We start from the raw sequence: 14,001 nt of genomic DNA on the forward strand, positions 1-14,001 counted from the left end.
ACAAGGATCAAAGAGGCCAAGATGAGTTTGAATTGACAAGATCACTGCTATGGAGACGTTCTTTGCTGGAATCATTCTGGGCAAAGCCAAACTCCACCTCGGTCCTGCCCAGAGGATACTCAGCATGATTCAGTTGTCTCTTCCACTCTTTTTGGTAGCACACATAAATCTGTTTCCACCAATAGATAAGACCTCTCTGAACCCAGGTGTGGGCACGTTCACTGCCACAGTAAGCCCATTTGACAAGACCTGCACTGTTTGTGGCAAAAACCCGCCAGAAGAAATACCAACATGATGCTGCTGGGCAGTATGATGATGTTTGCTTTAACTTCCTTAGGAATGCCACAAATTTACCACACCAAGTAAATCAATGCAGTTGGAAGGCATCTGCTGAAAGGAAAAATAAATACATTAAAAAAAAAAAAAGGTATCTTATGAGTCTATCCTGCAGCTGCCTGGCTGTGATGAAAAGGTATTTCCGACTCAGTCAGAATGGAAAATATTTTCCTAAGCTGGATGAAGAGATCAGGTTGTTTTCCAGCTTGGAGAGGTGCACAAGCAAGTCTTTGTCACAGAGAGCGGAGCTGTCTTTCTTTAACATAGTGAGGAGAGGTGCATGTGCTGAAAACAACAAAGTCACTTCCCAGATAGCCCCGGAGAGCTGGCTAGCACAACAGCCTTCTCCTTTGGAGGTCAGTGCCTCCCAGAAGGGCCCTATCACAGAACCCCCCACAGAGAAAGGAGAAAGCCTTGGATTTGGACGTGCCAAACCAAGCACATTTACTCTTTTCCAGCACACACTGGAAAGATTGTCATGGTGAACACTAGTTTAAGGCTTTAGGATGACTTGACACAGTTACGCTATTCCATAACTTTTTGGAGCTGTTTAAAGAGGTAGAAACTGGGGCAGTGGCTGAAATTATTGCTTCAGTGGAGACCTAGCTACAGTCAGCAACATGAGGATGGTCCAAGATCAGTTTCTTTGGCCTTTTTCACCCCACTGTGTCTGCTGAGTACTCATCCAGAAGAGACTCTGCTCATTGGCATTTTGTGTGAGGCTGCTACAAAACGTCTCAAGGAGCCCACAAGACAACTGGAGAAGCTAGGGGCTCCATCTTCACAGCATCTATACCACGAGGACATCGAAGGTTCAGAAGAGGAAGACATCTCTGCTGTTCCCTTGGGAAGGACAGAAAATAGGAGCAGCCCTGCCTCTATTCGTTTTTACAAGGGTATTTTCCTGTCAAGATATAAAAAAAAAAAGTATCTATCACTTGAAATTTTTATTAGCTTTAGAACTGGCTGAAACTTCGTTGGTCTAGGCAAGCAGGTTGCAGCAATCAACAGTTCCTCATCAGCAGGAACTGGACGCGTTCCACTGCAGTCACTTTGTTGTGTTTACTCTCAAACTCACTTTGCCAATGGGCTGCAAATTCAGGCAAGTCCCTTCCTTGCTGGTCAGGCAGAACTGGAGCTAGTACCGAAATAATAAATACTTGGACTTACTGTTTTCAGCCAAGCTGCAGTCTCTGTGACTTAAATTTGTAAAACACTTAGGGTCAGCAGAAGCAGCTACAGCCAGGATAGGGAAACTGTAAACTTTCCAGAGGTTCAACAGAAGCTACAGCACCTTGACCTATTCTGCCAGGTCACGGACCAGTAAGCAAAACAAAAGTACCCAGGCTGACAATTTTACCGAAAAGTCAGATATACACGAACAAGGAGCTCAGCTTCATTTTCCTTCCTTCTGCTCCATAAACTTAATGCAAAAACCCCAAACTCTCTATATTATGAAGGGACAGACCATCATTAGAAATCAAACAAACCAAAAAACTCAAGAGATGACGAAAGCTACTGAAAACAGTTTGTTTTATTTCCAGGATCAAATATTACAATAGGACATTTACATATATTTATAAAAAAATGCAGCAGTTGTGTATATAGATCAGAGGTTTCCTTGAGTTTGGTCCCTCCCAGCACAGTGAGCTGAAAACTTCCAAATTAATTCTCTCCCTCCTCCAGCGTGAAGTTGCATCATTGAAGGAAAAAATGACTACCATAAAAACCGACAGGCAAAGCCCTGATTTTGAAACTGTAAGTTCACTCATTAGAGGAAAGAACCTTGCTTAGAAAATCATCTGTCCTATAGTCCAGTGTCTCTGATTAGACACCACGCCTCTGAGGCGAGTTTTACCCAGACTCAGATTTGTTTCATATAAAGCTGTTCTATAAAATAGCACCTCGTCCCCCTGCTCCATGTACTTTTACTATCTATCCTTCTAAACCGTAAATTCTCAGCACCATTTAACAGGCAGTTACAAAATGACTCTTCTCTGTACTGCAGACACTCACAGTATTTAACGACAGTGACCAAATCCCAAACTTCTGCAACTACTCGTAACATCCTGGTGTAAAACAGAAGATAAAACATCAGTGCCTCAGCTTGCCTCAGTTAAGTGCTGCATTCTCTGGTTAAAAACGTGTGTACATATATACATATGGCTATATTTATGGGGAGCAGACAGACACTAAGCACCTCACAGAATAAAAGTCATCTCGCAGCACATCACAGAAGGGTGTCCATTAACCTCGCAGGCTGGGAGCGGGCAGCAGGATGTCTGCAGCCACAGGCAACCTGTGCGGAGTGGCAAGCAACAGCTTGTGCAGACCTCAACAGCTGCCATCAAAATGCTTTTGCATCAACTCCAAACATGACTGAGGGAATTTCCAAGTACACAGATGGCCGATACAGGGCTTGGAATGTGAGTTCTGCCTTAGAATAGCTATTCCATGTATGGGAAATAATTTGTTAATAATAAAAAGGATGAGGGAGAAGTGGGGCTGCGTTCAAATCTGTTGAAATAGCTGGACAAAGCATATCCAATCTCCATGAGAGGCTTTGCACTTCACCTAAATTTCAGCTACCCCCCTGCTCCTTAGTGTACAGGGCTGTATTTATTATTAACTTGATTTAAAAGGGATTAAAAACAAGAATAAAGCTGTGGAATTTACTGAAAACTTATGAGAAAGAAAAACACAGTAACGACCTGCCACTTCAAGTCCCTGAAATGACATAGATTTGCCTGGATATTCCCATATAGGTCTCTGTTGTCCGCTTTTACGTGGTTTAGAAAAAGACACATCTTATGTGTTCTCTGTGGTGTTTGGTACCTGTCAAAACACAGCCGAAACGATGCCTCGCTGTCCCTTTCTGTCCCAAAAGATGGCTTTGAGTTTAGCCCTTGTTGCTCTCAAGTTCCTGCAACCCTACCCAATGCTCCAGCACTAAACAAGAACGAACTCAAAAAGCCAGGATTCTGCCTCCCAGCTCCCAAAGACAAGGAGCCTGTTCTCAAACCAGCCACAAGGAGCTGCCCGCACCTGCTGCGAACGATGCCTCGCACCCTCTGCAACAGGGCAGCTGTGTTCAAACAGCTCCTGCGCAGAGACAGGGCTTTTTCTTCAAAAAACTAGAGAGGAAAGCCATCATTCTCAACGTTAACTTTACCACTCAGTTACCAAGAACTCAATTATACTGAACACCAGAAATTTTCAATAGTCAGAAGGCGTGCTGAGCAGCAAAGCACACGTGGAAGTCTTCTAAAAGGTCTGTTGGAGACATCAGGCCCTTCAGCAGCGAGGTTTGTTCATTAAAACACTAAAACCAGCTGCCAGTTTCTGATGGTAGCACATATACAAGCCACAGCACCAGTGAAAGTGGAAGCTGGTGTGAGCAGCGTGTACATTGGCAGGCAGTTCATTTGGTAGTCTTCAAAAAAAACGCCTGTGAAACCGGTGGGACACAAACGCGAGCTGCTTGCAGCAGCACACAAGGGACGTGCGTTACGGCCAAGGCATTATTCTCCTGTAACAGCAACGTAGCAGATCTGGTGAGCTCTGGAAAGTATGCTGATGCATGATCAACATGGCCATTTAAGTCTGTGCATGAAAATCGGTACCTTTTGATACCTTTTTATAGACAACCGTGTTTTACGACGCTATTACACACACATGCACATTCTTTTAATATTGAGGTTGTCAACTTCTCTGATTTTATCAGAAAGGGTGACGTTATTCAGACCATAAACGTCAGAAATGTAAAATTGCAGACTCCAATTCAAAGCCTAATGAAAACAACGCCAGTACACCCGGCAGCTTTTGACACAGCTTTTAGCTGCCCTTTTTGCATCAGGAGGGAATGCAGAGGTGGAAACTGCTTGGGCAGCCTGACTGAGAGCAGGTATGGTTAGGAAGAGCCCAAATCTCCCCGGGTCTCCAAAGGAGCCAGCAGTAAATGTGCCAGCAGCACCTGGAAGAGAAAGCCAGTGCTCGTTTTCCCTTCTGAATACCAGCCGACTGTGACTATGAACGATTAGCTGTTGTTAGACATTAAATATCAAACAAAAACAAGTCGGATGAAGAGCACGTGCAAAGATTTGTCTGCAAGCAGTGAGAAGCTGCAGCTTGAAGCACGCTAGTTCTGTTTAGCTCTCTAACCACAAAGCCTTCCACCGTTCAAACACAACTCTGCTCCTCTGAAGTCACAGCAGCGCTTTCAACATCTGCAAATTGTGGCCAGGCAACACCCAGAGGAAGCCACAAACCACAGCCTTTGAAGGATGCTCTGCTTTGTCCTTCAGACTTCAACTTTTGCAATCGGAGATTTAAGGTGTTTTTTCCAACCTTGTCAAGAGCAATCTGAACTTCAGATTTAACATTTAGAAGCAATTGTGACCAAGGCTCTTTTTAAATCGAGCTCAGCTGGCTTGCACTTTCAGTTACAAGTGGTTGTATGCTTAACTTGGTTAATGTGTTCAGCCACATTCCTCGGGGCAGCAAAACACATTCCTCCCAACTCCAAAGGGCTTCAAATTAAAATCTGACGAGGCTGTATCCTGGCTTCCAGCCACTGGAGCACAGCCAGCTGATGTGTGCACTTTCACTGGAGGGCAGGAAGAAGGGGAAAAGGGAAGAGGAAAGAAGGGAGAGAGGAGCCACATGCAGGGACACTTCTCCCTTCAAATTTTTTTCTCTGTCTCCTGCTCACAGATCAAAGCAAAAGAAAACTGAAAGAAAATGCATCATGGCAGCGAAACAAAAAGAACAACAAACTAGCTTGTCTTTTCCTGGAACAGAACAAATTATCAGGAACTGCCAAAAATGAATTCTGATTCCATCTTTGAGATAGTAGAAAAATTCCATTTTCAGTGTAGATTTGCTTCCCCCCTCTTCACCCCCCCCATTCTTCTTTCCCTATTCGGTTGTAAAAGGATTGCTGTTTGCTAAACAAAAGTGCAAGAAATAGAAATAAAAAGTCAAGAAATAGAAAACTCAAGAAACACATGTAGAAAAGAAATAAAAGACTCCCAGTCCCACTCCACCAGCACGCAAAACCATTTACCATGCTGGAGAGGCACGTTTCTTGATGGCTTAAAAATGAGCCTGTCAGAGCCAAGTGCAACTTTTGCTTCCTTGTGTGAGAGGTGACCGAACTGCTCTAGGCATAACAACGGCAATGGAAAACTAATGCAGGACTCCCCCTGTTGTGGTTTTGATAGCGAGACGTTACAGCTAAGCAGTACAGCTAGTTACAGCCACGCAGAGAAGAAAGGAAGGAGCTGTCAGCTCCACAGCTCTTAGCTGTGAGAAAGGGGGGGTCAGAAAGGAAGGTTCGTAGATTGAGGCCAGAGTGGTCTCGAGCAGCAGAGCTGAAGTTCATCCTCTTGCCCGCAATGGTCTCCCCTCCTTCCCTCTGCTGATACAGCTGTTAGTTACTTTTACACTGAAATGCTGAAGTCAGAGCCTAGCCCCAGGTACAACTGGGGAGGGGAAGGCAGAGAAAGAACCTACCAATTAAAGACGTAAGGACAATTTTGTATGTTTAGCTTTACTACTAGCTGATGTGGAACAATGTTCTCAGAACAGATACAAACCCGAGCCTGCCCAAGATTAGCTGGACCTCCACCAGCAAACCCAGCCAACAACAACAACTCAAGAGAGACACCAGTGGAAGCACAACGGCTCCCTGCCTTCTGCAGGCAGGCATGGGCAGGAGAACAGGAAAAGTCAGCTCACTCCCATCCCCGCCTGCCTGAGCAGGAAAAGGACTGCGCTCGTGCCGGGTACTGCGTCCTGTTGGCAGCCCACCTTCATTTTTTTGCAGCTAACCACTGAAGAAGAGGTAACAAACTTCAAGGCAACAAAAATCAGAGCAAGTTATTTCAACTGGAGAGCTGAAGCTACCTAGGGAAGCATCAGACCTATGCAAAGGGTTTCCTTCTGCCCTGCTCTCTTGTATATGCAAGTGCGAGCCATGAATTTTGGGTATCGCAGAAGCACAAAGGATCCTTCAGTCTAGAGGTGCTGCTGCTTCAAAGGCCAAACACCAACATCCCTGCTCTTCTGCTGGCCGTGCAATTCACTTTTTAATGCTGGGAAGTACCCTCTGTGAAATGATCTCTTTATAAACCAACAATGACATCTGATGTCACATCACTCACTGATCAGGAAACTGCTATCGGATTTTGCTCTCATGGTACTGTATCTTGCAGTAGAATGCCAGTCTTCGTGTAGAAGGGAAATCAATTTATACAATTGTATGATTTTGTATAAAGCCTCAATATGGGACATTTGTGAGTTAATATTACCACAGGGAATGCAAGATGTGTATGACTTCTTACATTTAAAAACTCCAAAGTATGTAGGCTAGCATGAAGTTAAAGGCAAAAATATCTTGAAAAGTTTTAGGCTATAAGAAATTTCTGACACTGAAGTCTTTCTTTGAACACGTACAGTCATCTGACGGCTACAGAAACAGTTATGGCAGGTTTCTTGCCTTTTTCCTCACCGATGAAGAGAATGCTGAACTGGATTCTTAATGGTAAACAAACACATTCACCATCCATCTTGGCAGTGTTGACTTTCATCTCATTGTAATATATACTCTAACAACAACTGACCAACACAGCTCAATGTTTAGGGGCGATGTTGGGAAAACAGGGCACTCGGTGTACGCACAGGTACGATATGCCTGCGGGACTTCTGATGCCAGCTGCCGTAACTGAAATTAAAACCTAAATAAAGGAGTAGCTTTCAATACTGTCTTCTGGATTTAGAGGTAAATGATGGCAGATTACCACAGAAGATTAACAAGAAGAATAAACAGCAGCCTGGAGTGCTCAAGCCACCAGGCTATGAAGTCTTTTATAAAGCATTAATTCCTTGCACAGTTTTGAAAGGCTGTGTATGTTTTGAATTACTCACAGGGACCCTACCTACGACTTGCTGAGCCCAATTGCAGCCTGAGCTCTGAAACTGCTGCAAAAAAACACTCCTGGTGGGGGCTGGAGGAGCATACGCAACGGAAAAAGAAAAAGCCAACTACTTGTCGAGTTTACCACGTGCTTTCTAAGCTCCAAGGTCTTTACAGTATCCTGCCACCTTACATCATCAGTTGTAAAATCCTGAGAGCAAGTAAAAAGGGGATGCTGGGCAGAGAACAAATGGAATTTCCCCCTGCCTGTATGGAGGAGTCAGTCAGCTCTGCTACAACAGTGGACACACAGCTTTCCCTCCAGGTCAAGAAGCTGATCCCATACAGGGTACCACTGTTTTCTCCTTGTAGGCTTTTTTTTTTTTTGGATGTGTGCATGAGGGTATTTGTTTGTTTGCTTTAAAAAAAAAACAAAAAAACAAACTGTGTCCACTGGCAGCATTTAAAAGATGAAGAAAACACGCATGCAACCTAGAAGCCTTTAAACTAGATGGGGACAGAATACCTTACCACGGCTCACCTCAACTCCTTCCTAAAAATAAGTTTATGCATAGTGCTAGATAAGTGAAGCCTTAAGAAGGCTGTAAGGTTAATGGAGACCTTTCACACAGAGAACCAAAACAAAGAAAAGACCATACTGAAGATTACACTCTCTCCTTACAGAGAAACGACTCAGTGCCTTATCACACAGTATTTTCAAATATAAATTAAACAAAACAGATTTAAGAATAGCAGCGAGAAGGGTATGTGTATTATGGCCACTCCGAGCCCCAGCATGTTGGATACACAGATAATTCCTTTACTTTATTCCATGAAAACAAAGGAAAGATGTTCTTCCCAATGCTCTCTGCAGGGCCCAAGCTGAGAACAAAAATAAAACTCTGAACACTCTCATTTGGTCACAAGAGCAAGGAGAAGGGAAGAAGAGAGAGAGAAGGGCCAGCCAGCTGCCTGCCTGATTTCAGCACTGCAATCCTATGACCCTCAACTGCATATTCAATGAGTTGGTGTCCTAGGCAAAGAGGAGAGGGGAGGAAGGCTGGGAGAACTCAGGCCACGGTGCTAATTCCTTTCCTGCACAAAGACAGTCTCTTGAGGACACAGGCCTGCTTCCTGTAATGTGATCTCATAGTCCAGGTGGGAGAGTTTCCTTCGGGGGAAGTTGGTGAGAAGTTCAAAGCGTTCATTGGGGTATCCTTTTGACTGGACATGTTTCACAAGAGCCTAGGGAGAAAGAAAGGCAAAGAAGCATCATTTCATTACACACACCAAAAAAAAAATCACAAAAAAAGTATTGCAAAAGTATCCTGGTTTCCTTTAAAAAAAAGTTTGTAATCACTGAGAAAGAAAATTTTGAAATTTTGCAAGTAATATAGAACTTAGCTACTTTATTATCTAATTTGACCCTCACATGGTGTGAGTAATCATAGAAGCTAATTACCAAGCAATCCCTTACCTAACTGATTCTTTAAACAGAAGGAATACATACACAGCAATACATTAATTCAAGCAATCTGAATTCTACATCACACATTCAAGTCACAGTAAAATAAGACTTGCAAAAAAAATCAAAGTGCCCCAAATCAGAAGCCCCCTCACTTGCTTATCAGACATTACCCTTATTGAACCTAAATGCCACCAAAGAAGTATTTTTGTCAGACAACACTGACAAAAATAAATGCAACTTTTTTTTTTTTTTTTAACTAAAATATTGATTTTTTTCCTGCCTTCAAGAAGCATGTGTTTTTGGGGATCTTTTTTTTTTTTAAAGCACTTTTTAATTCATCAGCTTCTCTGCCTACAATAGCAATCGAGGCAGGATACAGAGGGCATTGGGATGATGGGGTACCAGCCTCACAACCCAACACTCAGATGCACCAGGAAGAGCTAATGCCCATGCTACACGAGAGAGATTTCCCAAGTTCATTAGCAAACACAGCAGATGAGAGGATAAAGTAGGAACAGACAGGGACAGAGAAATGGAGTTTGGCTAAGATACAACAGGGAGTACAGCAACAGAGCAAGACAGGCAGAATGAAGAGTCATAGCTTTTTGAAGAGCTGGAAAAAAAGAAAATAAGTATGTAATAAACAGAAAGCGTGAAGGAGTCCCAGCAATCCTGTTCACATAGTTCTGGTAGGTAACAATCTAGTAAATTAAGTGCAAGGAGGTAAGCTAACAGTGTTAAACTTCTACTAGGACTAATTATTCTGCCAACTTCCACTTGCTATTCAGCTGACCTGCTGGGACCTCAGCGAGCCAGCACACAGCAAAAAGTGGCTGCCATCAAGGGGCTGGCAGTTACTGTGGCAGCTCACACCCACAGGGCTCAGGAGATGGCTGGCTGCTGTTCGTTTCGGTGTTTGAGTTCTGTCAGGAAAGCCGGTGGTGATACCGTGCTGACACAACACAAGATGCAGCCTCCCACAACAGCCCGTGGCACTGCTCTATTATTTCAGGGGCACCGGGGCAGCTGCAGCACCCAAGGAGAGATGTGTTTGTGCAGGTGATGGGCTACAAGGACGCAGCCCCGCGTGGGGCTGTGAAGGATCAGGTGGGAATGGTGGGAAGCAGACTTTGGTTGAATCCCTGAGCTGTCAGCTCAAGGAGCTGCAGGAAGAGGTCAGCACGTTCTGCTCCATCGGGGAAGAAGAGCAGGAAAGCAGCAGCAGGATGCTGGTAGCAACACTACATGGGCAAGAACTGAGGCCTCACAGTGCGGACGGAATAGGATGACCGGGAGCAAAACTCAAACACACAGAGGGAGGACAGCAACTTGTGGGATAAGGTTCCCTGACGACTCGTGACCCGTGGCAATAAAAACAGCAGCTCTCCCATCATCTGGAAAAATAAAAATAAAAAATCAACTGAAAAACAGATATAAAATCTTGGTAATAAATGGCAAGGACAAACAAGTTCCACTGGAATTCAGCTGGATCTACTGGTCCTGCTCAGTAAATCAAAACCAGCAAGGAGAAGCAGTGAACACTGCAGGCAGGGACACCCTTCTGGGGGGGACTGAGGCACCAGCTGCTGACCTAACTCTGAGTCTTGGGAAGTTTGCTGCTTGCTTGAAGCCAAGACCCAGGATGTCACAGACAGAATGCCAAAACGTGTTAACAAAGCTCAACATGTATCTGAAGCGCACCTTTGCAGCAGCAACAGCAAACCTGGGCTGCATCAGGAAGAGTACAGCCAGCAGATCAAGGTGATTACCCCACTCTGCTGGGCCACAATTGGAACACAGTGTTCAGTTTTGGCCCCCAAATTCAAGTGAGACAAGGAGAAACTAGAGAGGATCCAGTGGAGGGCCATCAAAGTGACTAGAAAATTGGACATGTATTGGCACGTGAGAAAGGCTGAAGGACTTGGGCTTGTCCAGTCCAGAAAAGAGATGGCTAGGTGGGAATATAACAGCAGTGTTCTGACACAGAGATGAAGGCATTTCTTTCACAAAGATGCATGGTGAAGAGACAATGCACAGAAGCTGATCTGCAGGAAATTTAATCTGTTTATAACAAAATAAATCTTTAACATGAAAGAAATTAAACATTGGAGTAATTTTCTCAGAGCAGCAATGGAACATCCCTTGCTGGAATCACTCTAGACTCAGCTTGACAGGGTGCTGGATAACCTCACCTACAGCCCTGCCCTCAGAGGGTTACACCAGATGGTCTCCAGGCATCCTCTTCACCATGGGCTTTCCCATGATTTGATGACTGCAGAACAGCTAGGAAGGTAATCTGCACAAAGATTTCTTACCAATTCATCAGAATGCACAGGCAAACCTTTGGGATAAGGAGACTGTGGCCCCAACCTCCTCTTTTACCTGGACTATTCTGCAACAGGCTTTGCACATAAGGATGCCTGTGTCTGATGAGGAATGTATGTTAGACTTCCTTTTCAAGCAACAAGGATAACCGAAACTGCTCACAAACCACTGTACCTAAAGATTTGGTTCAGTTTACTGTCTACATCTTGCCACCGTTTTAAGGCCAGCCTTTCCTGCACACTCTATGACACTTGCTAGCGAATGTAAGTTAGTCAGGCAGCCAAGCAGCTATGCAGACAAAGTGCTAAGCTGCTGAACAGAGCGAAGTCAACTACTTACTGTACACAAAGAGTAACTGCTTCTATAAAAAGGCAGTTTTGCTTTTTTTTTTTTTGCCTGGGGAAAAAAAAAAGGTTACAGTAATATCAGAAACAAACATATCCTGGAGATAACAGTGTGTAAAGCAGCCACTCTTGATCAATAACAATGCAAGGATTAAAAAAAAATGTGTCTTCAAAAATAGTTTTGGTGGGAGAAAAATGTCAACTTGTCAATTAAAACTTTCGAAGTACAACTCTTTCCTTATACAATTTTCTTTTTATAGTTCTGGACAGCTTTAAAGTGAAAGCATCTAAACTGAAAAAAAGCTTGGAAATGATGCTCACAGAACAACATCTGAGACTCAGCCTTTGTTTGACTGAAATGGCTTTAAAAGATTGCACGAGTCCCACCGCATCTTTTAGATAGGTGAGAACAAAAGCTGCCTGTTCAGTTCTATAATGAAAAGAACACACACACATCTTCACCAAACCTTTTCTTACCTAAATTCCTCTGCTACCTGCAGAGCAGACAGTGAAGAATCTACGTGCTGAGATTTAACTTATTTTCAAATTGTCAACTACCATAGTCCATTAAAAGGAGTCATGCCAGAAGTTAGGATTATTGGAAAACTTCAATTTCACACCTATGTATCATATAAATTAATTCTCTAACCATGGATTACTAGCACTTGTGCACAAAAAAAAAGCTAGTTGCATATGCAACTGTAACTTAAGTATTCAAAAGTTCGACATGTTTAACAATACATGCAACAGACTGCTTTCAAAAAACCGTTCAGATATAAAAGAGACCTTGAAAAGATCATACGGAGATGACTTCTATGGCAAAGCAGGAATGAGGGTCTGACACAGGAAAACTGGTTCCTACTATAAGAGTGTCCTCTGGTCTTCCTTTCAGCCTCAGGACTCCACAGTGACCTGCAGGCAGTCTGCATCCTCTGAATGGTTTTGAGACAGCTGCTGGTGTAACAAAGATGACTTTTTTTTTCCTTTTAAAGCTTTCAAGCAAAAGAGTAAGGATGAAAACATGACCCTGAGAGTACATTTCTAGAGTTTTGTGGACTATAAGTCTTTAAGAGAGGCAAACATTTTTCTTTAAGCTCCTTCTGAATCTGCATGAGGTCTCTGAAGAGGCCTGCTTTAGTCTTCCCTTAGACTTCAACACCGAGCTTTTGAGTTTCTTACACTAAAATGAGCTTTATTGGCCATTGTGTCATGAAAACAGAATGGCTAACAGGAATACAGTGACCTCTTTACACACTGCTTCCAGATGAACGCCTGTGAAAATTTGATGGAAACACCATCAACATCAACCTCTCCAGTGTAAACAAGACCGAAGAACAGTTGAGAAGGACACTTGAAGCACGGTGATTAAATGATACCATAGAAAGTCTGTTTTGGGAGAGCTTTCTCCAAAGTCTACTGTCATTCATATCCAGAAGGGAGTGCAGAAGCATGCTGAAAGAGATGGAGAACAAGAAGCAAGAGTTTTGCCTTCGATTTCACCGTTGCCTGACCATGGACAATGACTAAATGTTTCAATTTAGAGAAAAGATAAACGAGTGAGCTGAGAGTATTTCATGGTAATTTAACGATCAATGCAAAAGCTATCTGGAGTCATATTAGAAAGAAAACTAGCAGTTTGGGGACTAAGAAAGATATGCAACCTAAGCAGCAATGGAAACATACAGAGCCAGCAGAGTCTGTTGATCACAAGAGAGGAACAACAGGGAAAAAAACACAACAGAATGACAGTGAAAGCGCTCCCTGCTAGTGCCTTTCACTAGATCTAATTTCATTAGTGCCACCATAGGAAAAGAAATTCTCCGGTTCCAGCTTTTCTGTACTCAAACAAGGATTCCAATTAACTCCACTCACCAGAAGTTTAGCTTGTTCGGGCAGTGAAATTTGTTCCCTCTTTCCATCTGGATACCTTAGCATCAGCTGTGCCTTTGGTCCTAGCATAAAGGAAGTTACTACAAGTTAACAAACAACAAGGCAGCTGAATTGAGCTCTTCTGTAGATTTTAGGTGGCACACTGCATAGGATAGTAGGGTTAGGGACTGGAGACAAATACAAAGCTTTTAGCACACGAGGTTTCAGTCTGTGAAGACATACTTGTACTGCATGTGTTTAAAATATACGCATCGAACTCAGGACTCTTGAAAGAGTTCACAGTACTGACCAAAACCAGTCAGTGTTTCCAGAGAAAAGCATACCGTGCTACCTCTGCCTGTGAGACCACCTCACAGTGCTGCATCTCAGCTCAGAACCGCAAGGAGGAACAGAGACTCCTGCGACTTGTTTGTATTAGCCTAAGTTGCACCGCTAAAACCCAGTCTGGACCCTCAAGGCAGCCAAGCTGAGCACGAGGTGGGGCTGCTGTTATTTCATTTCTCTCCACCACACAGGTAGAAGCCCTGTCATATGCATCGACATTACACCAATGCGAATTTCACTCGCAGACAAGGTCTCAAACTAAGAAACTCGAGCTCAGGGACTAACATGACTGCAGCATCACTGCATCAAAGTGCTGCTGCCGGCAACGTGAACCGCCCGAACGTCTAGTGCCAAGGAGGGAATAAGACAGAAGAAAAGGTTTAGCTTTTCAAAACGAG

At 43.6% G+C, this 14,001-nt stretch overlaps 1 protein-coding gene across 5 annotated transcripts in view; it reads right to left on the reverse strand.

The window, feature by feature from the left end:
- Nucleotides 1-1,852: 1,852 nt before the first annotated feature.
- UBXN7 (UBX domain protein 7) overlaps nt 1,853-14,001 on the reverse strand; it is a 30,673-nt gene continuing 18,524 nt past the window's right edge. For 3 of the 5 annotated variants that reach the window (XM_080605430.1, XM_080605434.1, XM_080605432.1), the window contains 2 exons: nt 13,262-13,341; nt 1,853-8,497 (listed from right to left, as the gene is read on the reverse strand). In XM_080605430.1, coding sequence (XP_080461556.1) covers nt 8,336-8,497; nt 13,262-13,341 — 242 coding nt within the window. In that variant the 3' untranslated portion in view covers nt 1,853-8,335. The other 2 variants (XM_080605431.1, XM_080605433.1) reach the window with 2 other exon arrangements.

Source organism: Anser brachyrhynchus (genome assembly GCF_964034855.1).
Source record: "Anser brachyrhynchus genome assembly, chromosome: 9".
NCBI classification, from domain to species: Eukaryota; Metazoa; Chordata; class Aves; order Anseriformes; family Anatidae; genus Anser; species Anser brachyrhynchus.